We start from the raw sequence: 20783 nt of genomic DNA, 5'->3' as shown, positions 1-20783 counted from the left end.
GTCCCGCCGTTAAAATGCCTGTCCCGCCGGCGTAGATTAAACCACCTACCTTATCGGCGGCGCGGGCAGGCTCCGGGGTCCTGGGGGGGGGGGGGGGGGGGCGCGGGGCAATCTGGCCCCGGGGGGTGCCCCCACGGTGGCCTGGCTTGCGATCGGGGCCCACCGATCCGCGGGCGGGCCTGTGCCGTGGCGGCACTCTTTCCCTTCTGCCTTCGCCGCGGTCTCCACCATGGCGGAGGCGGAAGAGACTCCCTCCACTGCGCATGCATGGGAATGCCGTCAACGGCCGCTAATGCTCCCGCGCATGCGCCGCCCGGAGATGTCATTTCCGCGCCAGCTGGCGGGGCACCAAAGGCCTTTTCCGCCAGCTGGCGGGGTGGAAATTCGTCCGACGCCGGCCTAGCCCCTTAAGGTTGGGGCTTGGCCCCCAAAGATGCGGAGCCCCTTATGGTTGGGGCGGCGCGATGCCCGACTGATTTGCGCCGCTTTGGGCGCCAGTCGGCAGACATCGCGCCGATACCGGAGAATTTCGCCCCAGGTATGTACTGCTAAGTCTATATAAGTCTCTGGTCAGACAACATTTGGAATATTGTGAGCAGTTTTGGGCCCCGTATCTAAGGAAGGATGTGGTGGTTTTGCAGGGGGTCCAGAGGCGGTTCACAAAAATAATCCTTGGAATGAAGAGCTTGCCATATGAGGAGCGTTTGAGAACTCTGGGTCTGTACTCGATGGAGTTAAGAAGCATGAAGGGGAGATCTCATTGAAACTTACAGAATACTGAGAGGCCTAGATAGTGGTGAAGATGTTTCCACCAGTAGGAGAGATTAGAACCCAAGGGCACAGCCTCAGACTCAAGGGACCATCCTTTAAAACGAAGATGAGGGAGAATTCCTTCAGCCAGAGGGTGGTGAATCTGTGGAACTCATTGCCGCAGTAGCTGTGGAGGCCAAGTGATTGAGTCTCTTTAAGACAGAGATAGATAGGTCTTGATTAAAAAGGGGATCAGGGTTTTGGGGAGAAGGCAGGAGAAAGGGGATGAGAAACATACCAGCCATGATCGAATGGCAGAGCAGATTCGATGGGCCGAATGGCCTAATTCTGCTCCTATATCTTATGGTCTAAGTTATCATAGTTTATCTTATTTCTTACATTGCTATTAACATCACATATTTACATTGTCGTTACTACATTATCATTACCCATTTCCCCATTCAGGTCCTTGAATTCAATAGTTCAGGCGGTGGGGAGGCCTTATAATCCTTCCATATCTCATTCACACTGTTGTCAGTAGAGTGGTAGCCTCTGTCACTTCTGGTTCTTCTTGTATGTTTGGAGGCTGTTCATCCTTTTCTTCCATTCTTTTATGTTGACCTGCAGTTGGTTGGTTCAGCTGTTGTACTAGTTGCTACCCTAACTTGTTTCTTGTGGGGTGGATGGACATTGTGCTCATCTCCTTGTCATTTAGTTTGCTTCTTCCATTGTCATATGGGTTGTGGCATTGTCCTCTGCGGTGGAGGATATGCCTTCCTGTGATCAGAATTACGTTTAGTGGTACGCTTATCCCTGCATTGTGCTGTTGGCAATGGGTGGTGGCTATCTGGTCTCAGCATCTTCTGAGGCCTTGGCATGCTGACTGGGAGTTGCAGCGAATGTTTGCTGGCTGCGGTGTTGACCTGCAAGACTGTCATCAGAGCTGGAGGTTGAGGCTCATCAGACTGCTGGTCACACTCTTTTACATCCTCCACTGGAGGAGTCATGGTAACCTCCTGGGTGGTTGCCGGTTCTGATCATGAAAGTTTTCCGGCACCTGTAATGAGAATGGAGAAACCTGCTCCGCAAAGCGAGAAGTCTGTCAGTGCTGATATCACAGTCAGGATATTCTTTTTTGTATGAGTAGTCGGGAAGCTGCAGTTACGTATGATTAACATCTGCTACTTTGAGGCGAGCTAGCGCTACATAGGCATCGCTGCTTAAGAGAGAGAAAATCTGGTTATGGATTACTCGCACAGGCTTGAAGATTTGGTTTGACACCATACATATGTGGTTCCAGAATCATGCCTATGACTCGAAGTTGGATTCCTCCGGGTCTGTTGCTTGAAGCCAAAAGTCTTTTAGTCACAGTTATTTGTCTGGCAGGACTGTTGTGCTGGTTTCTGAGTGTATTTAAAAATTTGTTCTTGACTTAAATGTCTGAATTCCACAAGAGAAAGCAACGTATTTGATGTCACCCAGGAAGCATGGCTGTGTGTCTTCCAGTTTTGCAGTCTTGACCTCATGGATGCTTTTCTGTGCATTTGTGGTTTGTGGTTGTGTTCAATCTTGTTGTACTGATCTTGCCTGTGGGGGCGCTTTGCTCCACAGCGTTGCCTTGGTCGTTCTGCTGTCCTGTTTGATTATTGCTTTCCATGGACTGGAGTGTCTTTGTTGCCTAATTAGCTGAACTGTGGGATGGTTTCTGCACCACAGTTTATTTTCTCCCCTTAAAATCGTTCTGTGCTGCTCATGGATTGCCTTTTTCAGGGTTAGATCTTCCTTTGCTTGCATGAGATCAGAGAATGCATCATCCACTACTCCCGCCACTATCTAGGAGTACAGGTCCACAGGTCATTGAAAGGGGCAACACAGGTGGAGAAGGTAGTCAAGAAGGCATACGGCATGCTTGCCTTCATTGGCCGGGGCATTGAGTATAAGAATTGGCAAGTCATGTTGCAGCTGTATAGAACCTTAGTTAGGCCACACTTGGAGTATAGTGTTCAATTCTGGTCGCCACACTACCAGAAGGATGTGGAGGCTTTAGAGAGGGTGCAGAAGAGATTTACCAGAATGTTGCCTGGTATGGAGGGCATTAGCTATGAGGAGCGGTTGAATAAACTCGGTTTGTTCTCACTGGAACGAAGGAGGTTGAGGGGAGACCTGATAGAGGTATACAAAATTATGAGGGGCATAGACAGAGTGGATAGTCAGAGGCTTTTCCCCAGGGTAGAGGGGTCAATTACTAGGGGGCATAGGTTTAAGGTGAGAGGGGCAAGGTTTAGAGTAGATGTACGAGGCAAATTTTTTACGCAGAGGGTAGTGGGTGCCTGGAACTCGCTACCGGAGGAGGTAGTGGAAGCAGGGACGATAGGGACATTTAAGGGGCATCTTGACAAATATATGAATAGGATGGGAATAGAAGGATACGGACCCAGGAAGTGTAGAAGATTGTAGTTTAGTCGGGCAGCATGGTCGGCACGGGCTTGGAGGGCCGAAGGGCCTGTTCCTGTGCTGTACATTTCTTTGTTCTTTGTTCTTTGTTATTTTGACTCTGGTGATTTAAATTCAAATTAAGTCTCCATATTCGCAACCTTCTGCCACCCCGTATGGATCACTGATTAATGAATCGACAGGTTCCCTGGCAGTTGGACTCGCTTGTTAAATGGAGCTTTTTTGAGTATTTTATTGATTCTTGGATTGATTAGATAAATGTTGAAAGATGTTAGTACTTCTTCAAATTCAGCAGATGATTCATTGATTATTTGTTTTGCAATAATGTCGGCCATAATTGGGCCTACTGAGTAAAGCAGTGTGTTAACCTACTTCTGACTTTTTGTTGTAAGTTTTTCCTCTAAGTTCCCGATTATATGCTTTATCTGGGGCTTGGATTAGTCTGAATTGATTTGGAAATGTGGAATTCTGACCCACAGTTAAATTTTCAAAAGTGTAGATTCCGCGATGAGAGCTTTTGAATTTCAAGGTAGCATTGCCGTTCACTTGGAGACAAAGGGATTTCCCGCACTTTTTCATGTTTAGTAGGGCTCCATTACAATGGTGATTGCGCTCAGCTTGATCGCAAATTTCAACAATGGCTGCCTGAATCAACTTTCACATGACTTGCTGTAGCCTGGAGTTTTGAAAGATTTAGCACACCCCATTATCTCAATGGAGTCTTATGCTGCCAGAAGGAATTTTAGATTTCTGTCTTCAAGCATTTCTTTGGAACTTTTTCCTGGTGACTTTTCCTCTGTGCCTCTGTTTCTGGAGTTTCTTTTCAGGTCACACAGCTTTGCAAAATTTTTCTCTCAGTCTTCTCGCACTTTAGTTTTTCTCTGCGTTTTCTGTAAGGTCTTGAGTTTACCATAGATTCCACAATGTTGTAAGATGCTGGTTACAGTTTTGTACGCCTGAAGAAGAATTTGTAGTCATGCGTGCTTTTAAGTCTATTGACTCTTAGAAGTATTTACAAATATACAGTAAAGAGTAAAAACTAGGAGCAGTTTCTAGTTGCACACAGCTCTGTCCAACACTGACCCCTAGGTGTAGATCATGTGCTCTCTTATATCACTGGTGGAATGGTACTGTACTCAGTCCCACATTAACCCTATATGTGCCAGGCACTTAGACTACCAGAGTAGGAGAGTGGGAATGGTCAAGGGTGAAGAAGGAATGGGTTATCATTCAATAACATTGAATAATTCGATTAATTATTCCAGTAACATTCCAAAAATATGAAATAATCAAGGAGCAGAGGTGGGGAGGAAATGAATACAATAACAATCACGGAGGAAAAAGTACTCGGAAAACTAATGGGGCTAAAGGCCGATAAGTGCCCTGGACCTGATGGGTTGTACTCCAAGATATTAAAGGAAGTAGCTACGGAGATGGTGGAAGCACTGTTAGTAATCTTCCAAAAATCCTTAAATTCTGGGTAAGTTCCAGAGTATTGGAAAACTGTCTGTGTGAGACCTTTATTATTATTATTATAGTAACTATATGCCGGTAGCTCAACGTCTCTCATTTGGAAAATGTTAGAGTCCATTATAAAGGATGTAATAGCAGAGTGTTTAGAAATGCATAACATAATCAAGCAGAGTCAACATGGCTTCGTGAAGGGAAAATCCATTCCTGAAAAATGAATTACAATTCTTTGAGACAGTAATGAGCAGGATAGATAAAGGGAAACCAGTAGATGTAATATACTTGGATTTCCAAAAAGCTTTCGATAGCCACACAAAAGATTATTTAATAAGATAAGAACCTATGGTGTTGGGAGTAGTATATTAGCATGGAAAAAAGATTGGCTAACTGATAAAAGACAGAGGGCTGGATTCTCCGCCTTCGGGATGCTCCGTTTTGCTGGCAGACCAGGGGTTTCCCACGGCATGGGGCTGCCTCACAATGGGAAACCCCATTGACCAGCTGGTGAAATGAAGCCGGCGGGATGAAACAGAAATGTGGCGTAGTGGGACGGGGAATCCAGCCCAGAGAGTTGGGATAAGAGGGACATTTTCAGGATGGCAAACTGTAACTAGTGGAGTACCACAGGGATCCATGCTGAGGTCACAATTATTTACAATATACATTCAGGACATGGACAAGGAGAGAGAATGCACTATTGCCAAGTTTGCAGATGACACAAAAAAATTGGTGAGGATGACACAATGAGTCTACAGACAGATTAGGTGAGTTGGCAAAAGCTTGGCAAATGGAATACAGTGGAGGAAAATGTGAAGTTATGTACTTTGGTAGGAAGAATAAAGGAGCTGAATATTATTTAAATGGAGAAAGACTGCAAATATTGCAGCACAGAGGGATTTGGGGCCTTCATGCATAAGTCACAAAAAGCTAACATGTGAGTTCAGCAGCTAATTGAGAAGGCAAATGGAATGTTGGCCATTATTTCAAAGGGAATGGAGTATAAAAATAGGGAAGTCCTACTAAAACTATACAAGGCACTAGTTAGACCACACGGGAATAATGTGAATGGTTTTAGTCCCCTTATCTAAGGAAAGATATATTGGCATTGGAGGCAGTCCAGAGAAGGTTCATCAGGTTGATCCCGTGTATGGATGGATTTTCTTCTGAGGAGATGTTGAGTAGGTTGGGCCTGTACTCACTGGAGTTTAGAAGAATGAAAGGCGACCTTATTGAGACATATAGGATTCTCCGGGAGCCTGAGGATGCTGAGAGGATACTTCCTCTTGTGGGAGAGTCCAGGACCAGAGGGCATATATATTAGAGTAAGGGGTCATCCATTTAAGACATAGATGAGGAGAAAATTCTTCTCTCAGAGGGTAGAGAATCTGTGGAATTCTTTACTGCAGAGAGTTGTAGAGGTTGGATCATTAAGTACATTCAAAGCTGAGATAGACAGATTTTTAGTCAGTAACCACAGTAGCATAGTGGTTAGCACAATTGCTTCACAGCTCCAGGGTCCCAGGTTCGATTCCCGGCTTGGGTCGCTGCCTGTGCGGAGTCTGCACGTTATCCTCGTGTGTGCGTGCGTTTCCTCCGGGTGCTCTGGTTTCCTCCCACAGTCCAAAGATGTGCAGGTTGGGTGGATTGGCCCTGCTAAATTGTCCTTATTGTCCAAAAATTGCCCTTAGTGTTGGATGGGGTTACTGGATTATGGGGATAAGGTGGAGGTGTGGACTTGGGTAGGGTGCTCTTTCCAAGAGCCGGTGCAGACTCGATGGGCCGAATGGCCTCCTTCTGCACTGTAAATTCTATGATTCTATGACTGCAGCTATTCGATAAACACCCATTTCTTAAAGGTACACTCCCATGACAACCTGCAATGTAAAGGATGGTACCTGACCTTGCCAGTGATAGGATTCATGAGGTTCTCTTCCACGACCATGGTGAAGTTTAAATGACTTAAATTGTAAATCACGGGGTCTTCCTTAAAATCATCAGGAAGCCATAAAACAAACCTACCCCTGTATTCCAAAAGAAGTTCCCAATGAAGGCCAGTGGACAGACTATTTTAAGGGTGACCTGGATCAGGTAAGGGTGGAATGAATAGTGCAGGTGGCCATGTTGGGTCCGTAGGTTTATAACAAAAATGATGATTGAAACCAGAGGGAATGAACCTGAAACAGGGTAGGAGGTAATGGAATTGTGTCGCAGATTGAGGACACCACAGAACAGTTGGGTTAGGATACAATGGGGAAGTATCATAGTTTTGCTATAGGATGTAAGTTTGTAACTTCATATGCGTTCTGGTGGGTTGGACTCACACCTGGCAGTGGGTGGATTGTCGATTCCTGCCCCCACCATTGTAGCACTCCGTATAAAATGGTAATTGTCCAATTCATGGCTGCAGGGTGGATTTCCTGCCCACAACATCGCTGGATTATAAATCCCCTGCCCAATTGGACATAAAGGGCATGATGTTCCGTGGCCGAATTTGTAAACTGTGATCCGGAATAAATCATGGCCACTAATTTAAAGGAGCACTTGGCACAGGACAGCATTAGGTCACCCTGTAATTTCTACATGTCAGCAAGTCTCAGGCATTGGGCGAAATTCTCCGGTATCGGCGCGATGTCCACCGACTGGCGCCCAAAATGGCGCAAATCAGTGGGGCATCACGCCGCCCCAAAGGTGCGGAATGCTCCGCATCTTTGGGGGCCGAGCCCCAACCTCAAGGGGCTAGGCCCGCGCCGGACGAATTTCCGCCCGCCAGCTGGCGGAAAAGGCCTTTGAAGCTCCGCCAGCTGGCGCGGAAATTACATCTCCGGGCGGCGCATGCGCGGGAGCGTCAGCGGCCGCTGACGGCATTCCCGCACATGCGCAGTGGAGGGAGTCTCTTCCGCCTCCGCCATGGTGGAGACCGTGGCGAAGGCGGAAGGGAAAGAGTGCCCCCACGGCACAGGCCCGCCCGCGGATCGGTGGGCCCCGATCACCGCCATGCCACCGTGGGGGCACCCCCCGGGGCCAGATCGCCCCGCGCCCCCCCCCAGGACCCCGGAGCCCGCCCGCGCCGCCTTGTCCCGCCGGTAAGGTAGGTGGTTTAATCTACGCCGGCGGGACAGGCATTTTAGCGGCGGGACTTCGGCCCATCCGGGCCAACCGGCGCGGCGCGATTCCCGCCCCCGCCGAATATCCGGTGGTGGAGAATTCGGCAACCGGCGGGGGCGGTTTTTAAAGTTCTGCAGGGGATTAGAATTAAACATCTTTGGCAGGGAACATACAAGGCATTAATTCTGATCATCCGCATCATGTTACGGTCTGAATGCTGAGCAGCTGATTTGTTTTCTTCCATAGATGGCCGAAAGGAATGAAGGGAGAGGGAGGGAAGAATATGCCAAACTGCCCCACTTTTCAACAATGACTCTCTCCGAACCCTCCTCCAGGCTGTGTTCACCAGGCATGTAATCCCAATGTCAGCGGGTGGGAAGAGGAGACACCCTTCAATCACCTGACCTGCCTGAACAGAGGTGGCTGCAGAGGTCAGTAATGTTGGTCTGGTCCTCAAAACTGGAAAAATCTCCCGAAAATACACAAGGCTAACACACCAGGCTATCCTGTCGTATCAGGCAATGGGACACTGTGTGAGAACCTCTCTGGCTACATCGAGGGCATCTTGAAACCCATCGTACAAGGAACGCCCAGCTTCTGTCGCGATACGATTGACTTCTTACAGAAACTCAGCACCCATGAACCTGTTGAACCAGGAACATTCCTCGTCACAATTGACGTCTCGGCACTCTACACCAGCATCCCCCATGACGACAGCATTGCTGCAACAGCCTCAGTACTCAACACCGACAACTGCCAATCTCCAGACCCAATTCTGCAACTCATCTGCTTCATTCTGGATCACAACGTCTTCACCTTTGACAACAAGCTCTTCATCCATGCACATGGAACTGCCATGGGGACCAAATTCGAACCTCAATATGTCAACTTCTTCATGCACTAGTTTGGACAAGACCTCCTCACCACACAGGACCTTCAACCGACGTTAGACACCAGATATATCAATGACATTTTTTTCCTTTGGAGCAACGCCGAAAAATCACTGAAACGACTACACAATGACATAAATATGTTCCATCCCACCATCAGACTCACCATGGACTACTGTCCAGAATTGGTTACATACTTGGACATATTCATCTCCATCAAGGACGGTCATCTCAGCACCCTAGCTTTGCCGCAAACCCACGGATAACCTCATGATGCTCCACTTCCCCAGCTTCCAACCGAAACACATTAAAGAAGCCATCCCCTATGGACAAGCGCTCCGTATACACAGGATCTGCTCAGATGAGGAGGAGAGTAACAGACATCTACAGACGCTGAAAGATGCCCTCGTACGAACAGGATATGGCGCTCGACTCATCGATTGACAGTTCCAATGCACCACAGAAAAAAAACGCACCAACCTCCTCAGAAGACAAGCACGGGACACAACCAACAGAATACCCTTCGTCGTCCAGTACTTTCCCGGAGCGGAGAAACTACGTCATCTTCCTCACAGTCTTCAACACGTCATCGATAAAGACATCTTGCCAAGGTCATCCCCACACCCCCACTACTTGTCTTCAAACAACTGCACAACCTCAAACAAACCATTGTTTGCAGCAAACTACCCAGCCTTCAGAACAGTGACCACGACACCACTCAACCCTGCCATGGCAATCTCTGCAAGACGTGCCAGATCATTGACATGGGTACCACCATTACACGTGAGAACACCACCCACCAGATACATGGTACATACTCGTGCGACACGGCCAACGTTGTCTACCTCATACGCTGCAGGAAAGGATGTCCCGAAGCATGGTACATTGGCGAGACCATGCAGACGCTGCGACAACGGATAAACGGACATCGCGCGACAATCGTCAGGCAAGAATGTTCCCTTCCAGTCGGGGAACACTTCAGCAGTCAAGAGCATTCAGCCTCTGATCTTTGGGTAAGCATTCTCCAAGGTGGCCTTCAGGATGCGCGACAACGCAGTATCGCCGAGCAGAAACTTATAGCCAAGTTCCGCACACATGAGTACGGCCTCAACCGGGACCTTGGATTCATGTCGCATTACATTCACCCCCCGCCATCTGGCTTGGGCTTGCAAAATCTTACCAACTGTCCTGGCTTGAAACAATTCACACCTCTTTAACCTGTGATTATCCCTTGCTCCAGTTGCTCCATCTGGACCGGTAAAGACTTAATTACCTGCAAAGACTTGCATTCAAAGTATCGTCTTGCATCATTGACTTTGTCTATATATATGTTTCTGGAACCCACCTCTTCATTCACCTGAGGTAGGAGCAGTGCTCCGAAAGCTAGTGATTCGAAATAAACCTGTTGGACTTTAACCTGGTGTTGTAAGACTTCTTACTGTGCTCACCCCAGTCCAACTCCAGCATCTCCACATCATATGCAGCAATGGCACTGCTTGTGGCCCACTGTTTCTGTGGAGGTGTTGTTGTGATCAGGTTGTTGTCATCCACAGAATGGAGCCACTAAATTGACAGAGCCAAAATTTGGGGAAGCTCTGAGGCTGGTGATATTCCAGGAGCTTTATCCAGACCTGAGACACAGAAGGGGATAGGACTAGAGGGAGTGTGAGTGAGGCCTGGCATGGTTATGTGATTGTATATGGCTGGTGTAAGCGTTAAAAGGCTAGGTAGGTAGCTTCCTGGTAGAAACCGTGTAACTTTCTGAAAAGTGGTTTAATGGTTGCAGGGTGTCATATATCAAATCCAAACAGTGCCAATGGCATTGAATCTTGTGCCCTTGCACACCCCATGAAGACTGTGAAAGGCCAATGAATGCCCTTTCTTCTACGTGTCCTACGCAGATGAACCATTGTCTGCTGACTCCGCTAACCTTGAGGGACCCACACTAACATCCATGGAGGAAATGAAAGCCTCGGAGAGTGCAATGTCACGTCCACCCTGTATCAAGCACCAGATAAGATACTGGTATCTTGACAGGAATTAATGTGACATGACGATTGTAAGCACAATCTGGTGTGGTCACTTCACATTCACAAATGCTGTGGGAGAATGTGGTGGAACAGGGCTCAAGCAGTGAAAGAAGGGCAGGAGGTGATCCAGAGACTGAGAGTAAAGCGGCAGATGCTGGATGTCCAGCATTAGGTTGGGAGATTAGGTGAATATACCAGAGGGGTTATGTTTTTCTGTCCAAACTGTGGAGATGTCCATCGAGAACATGTGCACTGCAATCACCCACACTTCAGAGTACCAAGTGTCCTCCATGGACAGACTGGACAAACGGGCGACTGTTTTAAAGGGGTAAATCCACAAGATTGTAGAAATAATTATGGGATGCACACCATTGTCCTGGCTCTGAGCTCAGGGGCCTAGAGCCAGGGCGACAGGGTACTTTACACTGAACCATCTCCTGCGACCTCATAGGAAGGCAGGAGGGACCAATCAGTCTTCACGGCAGAAGATGTGAAGCACCTCTCAGGGCTTCTCTGATGGGGATGGCCTTTTTTCTGCCATTGGTACCATCCACTTTGATAGCCAGGTTGACAGAAGGTTCTCCTGCCACTCAACAGGAGTCTTCTAACTTGGCAGGGCATGCAAGCCCTCCGCTGCAAAAGGGGCAATCAAATCAACAGCCTGTTGTCAGGGTAGCAGCAAGTGAGGAGGGAACACGATGTCGCAGCACATAGAAAATAATTAAGAAAATTCCACAGTTGTCACAAAATGGGTCACATGGGTGTGCTCTCTCTTCATTAGATAAACCATTGACCATTTGTAATTAAACCTGTGTATTATCCCTCATGTAGAGGTGTGATTTATTTGTAAGCGCTTCCGGAAATGTATGGAGAAAGGACTCATGAATTGTCAATCGTGAAAGTTGGTCAAGTTGCAACAGTGCTTAAGGTGTCGAGAGATTAAATGTAAACTCACAGTGCAGATGGAATGATATTGAGACACAGGCATACATGCATTTCAGAGGGCAAGAATATCTAACCTTCTGGGACCTCTACTTTATTTAAACCTCCCGTGTGTTACGGCCATCCATGGGCTCCCATGCAGGCCCTTGACTGCTCCATCGGGCTGTTCCCTCACTTCCTCACTAACCTCACCATCAGAGGAATGATCACTGTCTTGTGTCTCCCCTTTCTGAATGGTGAGGTTATGAGGAGCACAGCACACAGGGGCTTTTCAAAGTAACCTCATTGAAGCCTACTTGTGACAATAAGCAATTATTATTATTATTATTATTACATAATGACTATCAGTTTGACTCTGGATGGCAAGTACTATAGTGCTCCTGATCTACCCAGTCATTGGAACTTCATCAGTAACAGCCCAACTGTCTGCTCGCTAATGGCTGTGGTGATGCCGTGACTCGTTTTAGCTCCTCTCTGTGTCTATTCTAGGGACTCTGACAGGCATCCTGTGCCATCTCTTCAAAGGGTAACCCTTGTCATCCAGAGGCCAACCATCCAGTGCATCAAGTCCATTAAATATTGAATTCCTACAGTTCAGAAGCAGGCCCTTCGGCCCATCAAGTCTGCACCAATCCTCTCAAAGAGCACCTACCTAGGTCCACTTCCCCACCCTATTCCTGCAACTCCGCCTAACTGCACATCCCTGGACACTGACGGGCAATTTTAGCATGGCCAATCCACCTAACCTGCACATTTTTAGATGTGTCAGACACCTGGGAATTCTGGAGAATGTAGGAGTCATGGCTGCTGCCTGGGTACCTAGCGCAAATCTGCATAGTTCTTCGACTGTGGTTACATACCAACTAGAAATTTAAGGAGTGATACACCTTCTTGTTCATGAATGTACAGGGCTGGTCTGCTGGACGTTTTCTGATGACGTGAATGCAATCAATTTCTCCTTGAACCCTGGGGAAGCCTGCGATAGTCGCAAAGCCTCTGGCTCGTTCAAGTTGACTGTGGCTGTCCATTTAAAATACGATGCACTGAGCTTCCCTTTGGAAAGTTGCATTTGTAAAGATCTTCATGCAATGCGGAGCAGCAGGCTGATAATGCCACTGAGGTTCACACAAGAAGCCTGAAAGGATCCTTGGTAAAGAAATTCAGTGCAAGTCACCTTTAGGGCAACTAGAACTGGGTGACTACCCACGTCAGCATCACAGAGAGAGATCTCACTAGAGAATCTGAGTCTTCTCTGGCACTGTGCCTCAGACATTTGACGGTAACTTATTCTCTGCCTATTGGCGCGATTTAATGGAAAGGTTTCTAAAGGCAGGATTTACCGACCACTCCACCGCATATATTTTTGGCGGCGGGGCGGCCCATCAGCGTGGACAACCGGTAAATCCCGCCCAAGTCTAATTTGTGGCGGGTTTTGCTGGGAGTTTCCAGTCGGCTCTGCCAGCAGGTTCCCCACCGTTATCTAATGACACTTATCACTTTTTTGGGCTCTGGTGAGTTTCCTACCCGTTTAGTCCACATGTTTTTTCATCACTGAGAGCAGAACTCAGAGAAGGGGACACCATTTTGAAAGGATGCCCCTATCGTTCAGTGAGCTTGTAGGTCCCCCACACACCCCACTCAATGGCAATGTCACCCACCAAACACATCGGCATTACCCCTCCCCCCAAGTGAGGGCACCCTACTATGGGGTCCCTGGGGACCCCCTCTTCAGGCCCCCCCACACACCCCTTACAGGCCTCTACTTCGAAGACCGCCATCTGTCACCACCCCCCAACCTCCTAGAGGCTCTTCTCACCTGCCCTGCACAATCTCCCCCCACTCCCCCCACCCCCACTCTCCTTTCATGGCATGGTCCCCCTCGGGTTTTGACTCTTGGCAGTGCCACCATGGCAACTGGACACCGTTGCACTGCCAGGTTTACATATACAGTATCTTTTATATACATTGATAATAGAAGTGTGACTCAAAATTGTGACAACCAGAAGTAAAGTTTGTGGATAGGTAGCTCACATCATAGGCAAGACTTTTAGTATGAAGAGAATTGTAACAGGTGATGGCAGTTCATGTTAAATTAGTAATGATGAAGTACCTTTATGTACAGTTCTTCCATTCTTTTGAAAACTTCTGAGATGGACTTTGATATAACAACTTGGTGCTTGAGCTTTTTCTCTGCCTCTTTTAATGTGACGTGTTGAGAGTACTGTTTTATCAACTGGGAGAATCTCGCCTTTTGCAAGTCAATATATTGTTTCATGGTTTGAACTGCATTCTGTAACACAAGCAAGAACCCAATACACTAATCAACATGTCCAGAAAAAATAGGAGCAGAACTTAAGGTGATATTGATGAATCAACCATTGAAATTTACTACTTTAAAAAATTCTTTCATAGGGCGTGGGCATCATTTTTATTGCCCATCGCAACTTGCCCTTCTTGAAGCTCTGCAGTCCCTGTGCTGCGTACGATGAACATGCACTACGTAAATTAAATTAAAACACTGAAAGGTAGAGAAAATGTATCCTGGACGGAGTACAGAACAAATGGTTATGATATAGAATTAACAAATCTCTAATAAATGTAAAGATTAAGGGGATTAAATTGGGATTACATGGGCTGTGCTATTTAAATGGGTCAGAGTTCAGAGGTGGGCAGATACGCAGTTTGGTATTGTGGTTGTCCATGATGATCTGAGTCCCTCCACCCCAACAGAATCAGTCTCCGGGCAACCAGAGAGGCAAAGGCCAGAACATCGGCCTCTCTCACCCACTGGACTCCCGGGCCTCCAGATATTCCAAACACTGCCAATTCTGGACTCGGAACCTGCACCCTAAGTGCCTCTGACATCACGTCAGCGAACCCCCGGCAAAATTGCTGATGGTTGTGAGTATGGAACATTAAAAGGTGATTTAATAAGAGACAGAATTGTTCTCGGTGTTTTGGAAGAAACCCTGTCAGACATTTCTCGCGGCTCTAAAGGTGACCATTGCACTCAACAAGTGGCTTTTCCCAGGACTTAATTGGGGACCTTTGCGGAATATCACAATTCTCCATTCATAAATGCATCCAAATGTTACTGCTGCCCTGTTGAGTAAGGCACAGAATTACATCCAGTTATCCCTGGATAAAGCCAGCCAGGCTGCCCGAGCAGTGGGATTTGGCGATCTCCTGCTTCCCACAGATGCAGAATGCCATCGACCGCACACATGTGGCTTTAAGAGCTTCCTGGCAGTTGCCACAACGATCCATCAATAGAAAAAGGGACTTGGTATGGCTGGACATTTCAAGAGAGCCTTGGGTGGATTAGCCAGAGGTGACCTGCTGACACACCTCCTACCTGTAGTGCTGTTTAAATATGGCGCCTGAAAATATGAGCTGGTGAGGTAGCGGCATGGCAGGTGAATCTCCGACTGCCCAGCACGAGATATGTATCGTGCTGCTCATTTATGCATACATACTGCGGTGAAAACAAACAATCTGACCTGGAAATCTACTTTTCCCACTTGCCAGTGGAATAGAAAATTCCACCCTCCTTTTAAGCGTACAGTTCAAGATAGAAACTGATCACAAACCGCTGTTAACTTTACTAATCACAAAGACGCCACCCAGAATCTAGAGATTCAGATTGAGGCTAATGTGATATGATAATATTACATAATATGTGCAGGGAAAATCCCAGACTAATGTTGACATTCTGTCGCATATACCCACCAATTACACAGAACAAGGAGATAAAAATGGTGTTGATGGAGTCGAGTCCTTCACCAAATTAACCACTCAATATTTGCCAGGATGCTGGAAGAACCTGTGGGGGTTCAAATGCGAGATGAGGAACCCCGTGCTAAGGCAGTATTTTGAACATCACCACATCAGAATCATTGAAGGCCTCTAGGTCTATGATCAGCAGTTGGTCGTCCCACGAGCTCTCAGCCTGGAGGTCCTCCAGAAGATTCAACATGCACATCTTGGTATTACCAACTGTCGGGCCAGGGTGCAACAATCTGTATGGTGGCCAGGTATCTCATGCTCTCTCAAAGACATAGACAGGGATTTTCAGGCCCCGCCCATCACCAAGGTCTTTCAGCCCCACCGAATGTTTGACTGGCCTGCTGCATCCTCTACATAGGGTCCCGCCACAGCAGAGCCAGAAAATCCCAGCCATGGTCTCCAACTGCATCACCTGGTCAATTAACAGTTATGAGCAGAAAGAACCGCTTCTGTCCTCTCTTTCTCCATCCAGGCCATCGGACGCCTTGACATGGGCCTATTCAAATCCATTATTGTGGACTATTATTCCCATTGGATTGAGCTGCAAAAGCTCGATGAGCTCACATCAGAAGCAATTATAGCCTCTTTGAAGAGGATATTGTCCACACAAAACATTCCAGATATTGTCATCTCTGACATTGGGCCACAATTTTCCAACAAGTGCATCATGTGGATTTGCCCACGTCATGAGTTTGCCAACATACGCTCAGGCCAACCGAGAGGCTGAGAGAGGGCTACGTTTCATTCAAGGCCTCCTCAGAAAAAATTAAGATTTTGCATTAGACTTGCTTAGCTACCAATCTACAGCATTGCAGAATGGCTTTGCTTCAAGAAAGCTTTTGATGGGCTGCAGGTTAAGAACCCAACTCCATTTCCTTCCTCACACATTAACATCAAGCATCACTGTCGAGGACCACAACTGTGCCCGATAGAAGGAAGAAGATTATAGAGCAGGCCAAGTCTGCACTTTCAACCAACATCACAAGGCTCATGATCTGCCCACACTCAAAAGGGGAGAGATGGTGTGGATTAGGGACCAGCAGAGAGAATGTAAGGCAGAATTGCAACAGCCAAAATCACATCTTATCCAGACAGAAACCAGTATCATACAAAGAAATAGGAATGCCCTGATTTTGATGAACAAGACACCATTAGCTGGATGGGCTGGATGCCCTGATCCTCAGGAGGAAACTGCGACTACAGAACCAATAATGGTGGAAACACAAAATGATGTTCCTCAGGGAATGAATTTGGAGTGAACAGGACACCAACCTCAATAAAAACTTAGTATGCATTCGGGGAGTTTGGTGGAACCACAACAAAGATTTATCCCTGCAATAACAGAGACTTTGTGGAGAGCGTAGGAGGATGTGTACATAGCATTTAGAGGTAAAGAATTGGGGGAAGATGTAGGCGGCAATCTAGAGGCCCTGTTAGCTATGGGCGCAAATGCCATAATGGCAATGAGAAATGGGGGAGAGGGGAGAGCCCTCATGCCTGCGAAGGGGGGTGGGGGATGTGGAGAACCACAAAGCCTATGAGGCATGGTGGTTGCCCCGATGCCTGGGGGTGTGGGGGGTGCAGTGTAGGTCCCTAATCTCCGTGAGGGGATGTGGGGGGCTTTAATTTTAATTTTGAGATCATGCCTGAGAAACCTTGCTTTGCCAGCGTGTTTAGGTTCCGCCCCTCCAGCTGCACAGTGTGCTGTTAAATCAGGCGGGAACAGCAGTCTGTGACGCCGGCAAGTTTCATACAGCTTTTCTTATCTGTGCAATTTTGGTAAAATTGTACCCATCTCGTAAAGCGTTAACTCCAACACGACTCTAACAAGAATGTGCATGAGGAGCAATGTAATAATAATTTCACACAAGAGAAAATTATGGGCGGCATGGTAGCAAAGTGATTAGCACTGTTGCTTCACAGTGCCAGAGTTCCCGGTTCGATTCCCGGCTTGGGTCACTGTCGACACAGAGTCTGCACGTTCTCCCCTAGCCTGTGTGGGTTTCCTCCGGTTGCTCCGGTTTCCTCCCACAAGTCCCAAAAGACGTGCTGTTAGGTAATTTGGACATTCTGAATTCTCCCTCTGTGTACTCGAACAGGCGCCGGAATGTGGCGACTAGGGGCTTTTCACAGTAACTTCATTGCAGTGTTAATGTAAGTCTACTTGTGACAATAAAGATTTTTTTTTTTTAATTATGAGGAGAATCTGAGAGGCTAGCAGTGGCTCTGTCCCAGTGCTTTGTAATCCTCTGCAGTTAATTATGTAAATAAAGGTTACTTCAAAAAAGAATCTTTGCTTCCATCCAGATCTTTTGCTAATACTAAGACATCCAACATCTTCCAGGATTTAACAATAACAGGGCAGTTGTGTTGGAGAGAGGGGCGTGGTCAGTGACCACAGGAACTGAATCCTGGCCATATCTCACTGTGTCGCTAAATAGGAGCTCATCTGGAGGGCACTGAAAAGGTCTAAAACTACCTTCAAATATTATGCCGTTGCAAGCATCCCTTCTTTTGTTAGAATTATAAATTTGCAAATTGTATCTGGTACGTGTGTGTTTAGTATCCTTTACTGTGTTTAACCCACTCATGGGATTGCACAAATTCTTGTCTGCTGTTTTAACATAGCTCTTTGCCTGTTTATTTCAAAACAATATTACACAGAAAAAATAAAACTCGATAATTTGTATTAAAGCCTATGACAGTGCAATAGTTAAATACTGCATCTAGTTTTAATTTGCTCAAATTGTTCAGAATCATTCTTCGCTCATAGCCTACCATTGAAATGTGTAACTCTTACCTTGTAGTTCTGTTTGGAAATTATCTTATTGTTGACACCTCTCACTAAAACTCTGGTATTATGAGTTGCATCTGCTCTTGTGAAAAGGAGAGTGGAATCAGGAATATGGGCTTCATCTAGCAAAGTCTCGCTTTTTCTGTGCTGTGATGTATTTGCTTGACTGATTGCGTCCAGGTTCTATGCAAAATAATGACAAAATTGTAGTCAAATTCAGAACATTGGGCACAAAATTCTGAGATGGTTCTGGAGTAGATGCAGTGTCACTCTTGTCTGACGATCAGAATTTGGGCTGTAAGAAATGTATCAGAGTTACATCCATCCTAAGATACACATGGTTTAGCACACTGGGCTAAATCGCTGGCTTTTAAAGCAGACCAAGGCAGGCCAGCAGCACGGTTCAATTCCCGTATCAGCCTCCCCGAACAGGCGCCGGAATGTGGTGACTAGGGGCGTTTCACAGTAACTTCATTGAAGCCTACTCGTGACAATAAGTGATTTTCATTTCATTTCATTTCACATTGAATTCGGCAGAATTGGTTGTTAATTGAAGATGCAGTGCATATATGAAAATGACAGGATGATGAGAGCAACAGCTATGGGTGGAGCTTAATGTAACTTGCATGAATGGGAATGATGCCAGAAGGGGCCCTAGAATTGCACAGGAGTGGGTGTTTTGGAATCCTGAATGTAAGTTAGTTGTGTTGAAGCAAAGTATTCCATTGAAGTGCAAGGCCAGCCATTTTGCAGCTGCCTTCCACAGGAGGCAGGAAGGTGCTCAAAAAGTTGCAGGGTGAGGGGCATACATTGGAGTGGAAAGGCCCGGTGGTGCAGTTGAGACGCATGGATTGGAAAGGTTGGGCTAATGATACAGACTGAGGGGAATACATTGGCACTTCAAATCCAGGAGCAGCGGCCGGTGAAAGGGCTAAAATCAGACCCATGGTAATCACAAACCCAATAGTTTTTGGATGCATGAGCGGTGGAGGGTCAGTGCTGAGGAAGATGTCTGCAAGAACCAGAGGCACTATTATTGAAGAGGCAGCAGCAACAAAAGAGCCTTTCTCTGCCACATAATTGGATGGGTCCTTCTTGTCAGTTTCCCTAATTAGCCGGCCACCATGTGATCCCAGTTGGCCGGTCCTCTCAACTTGCCCAGGAATCCTGCCAACTTCTGAATCCTCCATCGCTGGATTAAATTTCACCCTCTGTCCCAAAGGTTTCACCAATTACATCAGTATTATACCCAGTGAAACCCCGTGGAAAAGATGAGAAAGTTATCTACATGGCCTGTCAAACCAGGAGGTGGTAACGTTATAGGATTTGAATACACATTAGCTATGTATGGCAGGAATGTCTGTTCCTCCCTCTGGCCAGCCACGATGATGCATAAAGGGGGAATGTCTAGTTGGTAGGCCATTATTTCTTTTCTTTTTAAAATTTAAAGTGCCCAATTCTTTTTTTTTCAATTAAGGGGCAATTTAGCACGGCCAATCCACCTACCCTGCACATCTTTGGGTTGTGGGGGTGAGACCCACGCAGACACGGGGAGAATGTGCAAACTCCACAAAGACAGTGACCTGGGGCCGGGATCGAACACGGATCCTTGGCGCCCTGAGGCAGCAGTGCTGACCATTGCGCCACCGTGCCGCCCCAGTTGATAGGCCACTATAATGTTTCCATCTTCCTGATGTGTAGAGAGAAGTTGGAGCCCTGAAAGTATGTTTTTTTAGTCATCAGTAGGACCTTAAATGAAATGATTCGCAAGAAAAGACTGCCAAAACAGAGAATTAGAAAACACCTTCTGAGAACTGGGGCGTCATTCCCCGACCCCCCAGCGGGTCAGAGAATGGCCGTTGGCCGCCGTGAATCCCGCCCCCGCCGGTTGCTGAAGTCTCTGGTACCGGATATTCGGCGGGGGCGGCAAATCGCGCCGCGCCGGTTGGCGGGCCCCCCCGCTCGATTCTCCGGCCCGAATGGGCCGAAGTCCCGCCGATAAATTGCCTGTCCCGCCGGCGTAAATTAGAGTACCTATTTACCGGCGGAGCCAGGCGGCGTGGGCGGGCTCCGGGGTCCTGGGGGGGGGGGGGGCGTGGGGCGATCTGACCCCGGGGGGGGGGTGCCCCCACGGTGGCCTGGCCCGCGATCGGGGCCCACCGTTCCGCGGGCGGGCTTGTGCCGTGGGGGCACTCTTTCCCTTCTGCCTCCGCAACGGTCTCCACCATGGCGGAGGCGGAAGAGACTCTCCCCACTGCGCATGCACGGGAAACTGTCAGCAGCCGCTGACGCTCCCGCGCATGCGCCGCCCCGACATGTCATTTCCGCGCCAGCTGGCGGGGCAACAAAAGCCGTTTCCGCCAGCTGGCGGGGCGGAAATCCCTCCGGTGCCAGCCTAGCCCCTCAATGTTGGGGCTCGGCCCCCAAAGATGCGGAGCATTCCGCACCTTTGGGGCGGCGCGATGCCCGCCTGATTGGCGCCGTTTTGGGCGCCAGTCGGCGGACATCGCGCCGTTTGGGGAGAATTTCGCCCCAGGTTCCTGACTACTGGGGTCAGATTTT

At 47.7% G+C, this 20783-nt stretch overlaps 1 protein-coding gene across 1 annotated transcript in view; it reads right to left on the bottom strand.

Moving 5' to 3' along the window:
• LOC140429483 (uncharacterized) overlaps positions 1 to 20783 on the bottom strand; it is a 313043-nt gene that overhangs the window by 65567 nt on the left and 226693 nt on the right. Inside the window, exons 11-12 of the mRNA XM_072516535.1 lie at positions 18228 to 18404; positions 13752 to 13931 (exon numbers count right to left, since the gene is read on the bottom strand). Of these exons, the coding sequence (XP_072372636.1) occupies positions 13752 to 13931; positions 18228 to 18404 (357 nt within the window). The remainder of the gene's footprint in view (positions 1 to 13751; positions 13932 to 18227; positions 18405 to 20783) is intronic.

This window comes from Scyliorhinus torazame, chromosome 9 (assembly GCF_047496885.1).
Source record: "Scyliorhinus torazame isolate Kashiwa2021f chromosome 9, sScyTor2.1, whole genome shotgun sequence".
Classification (NCBI taxonomy): domain Eukaryota; kingdom Metazoa; phylum Chordata; class Chondrichthyes; order Carcharhiniformes; family Scyliorhinidae; genus Scyliorhinus; species Scyliorhinus torazame.
This window is presented reverse-complemented; position numbering and strand designations above follow the sequence as displayed.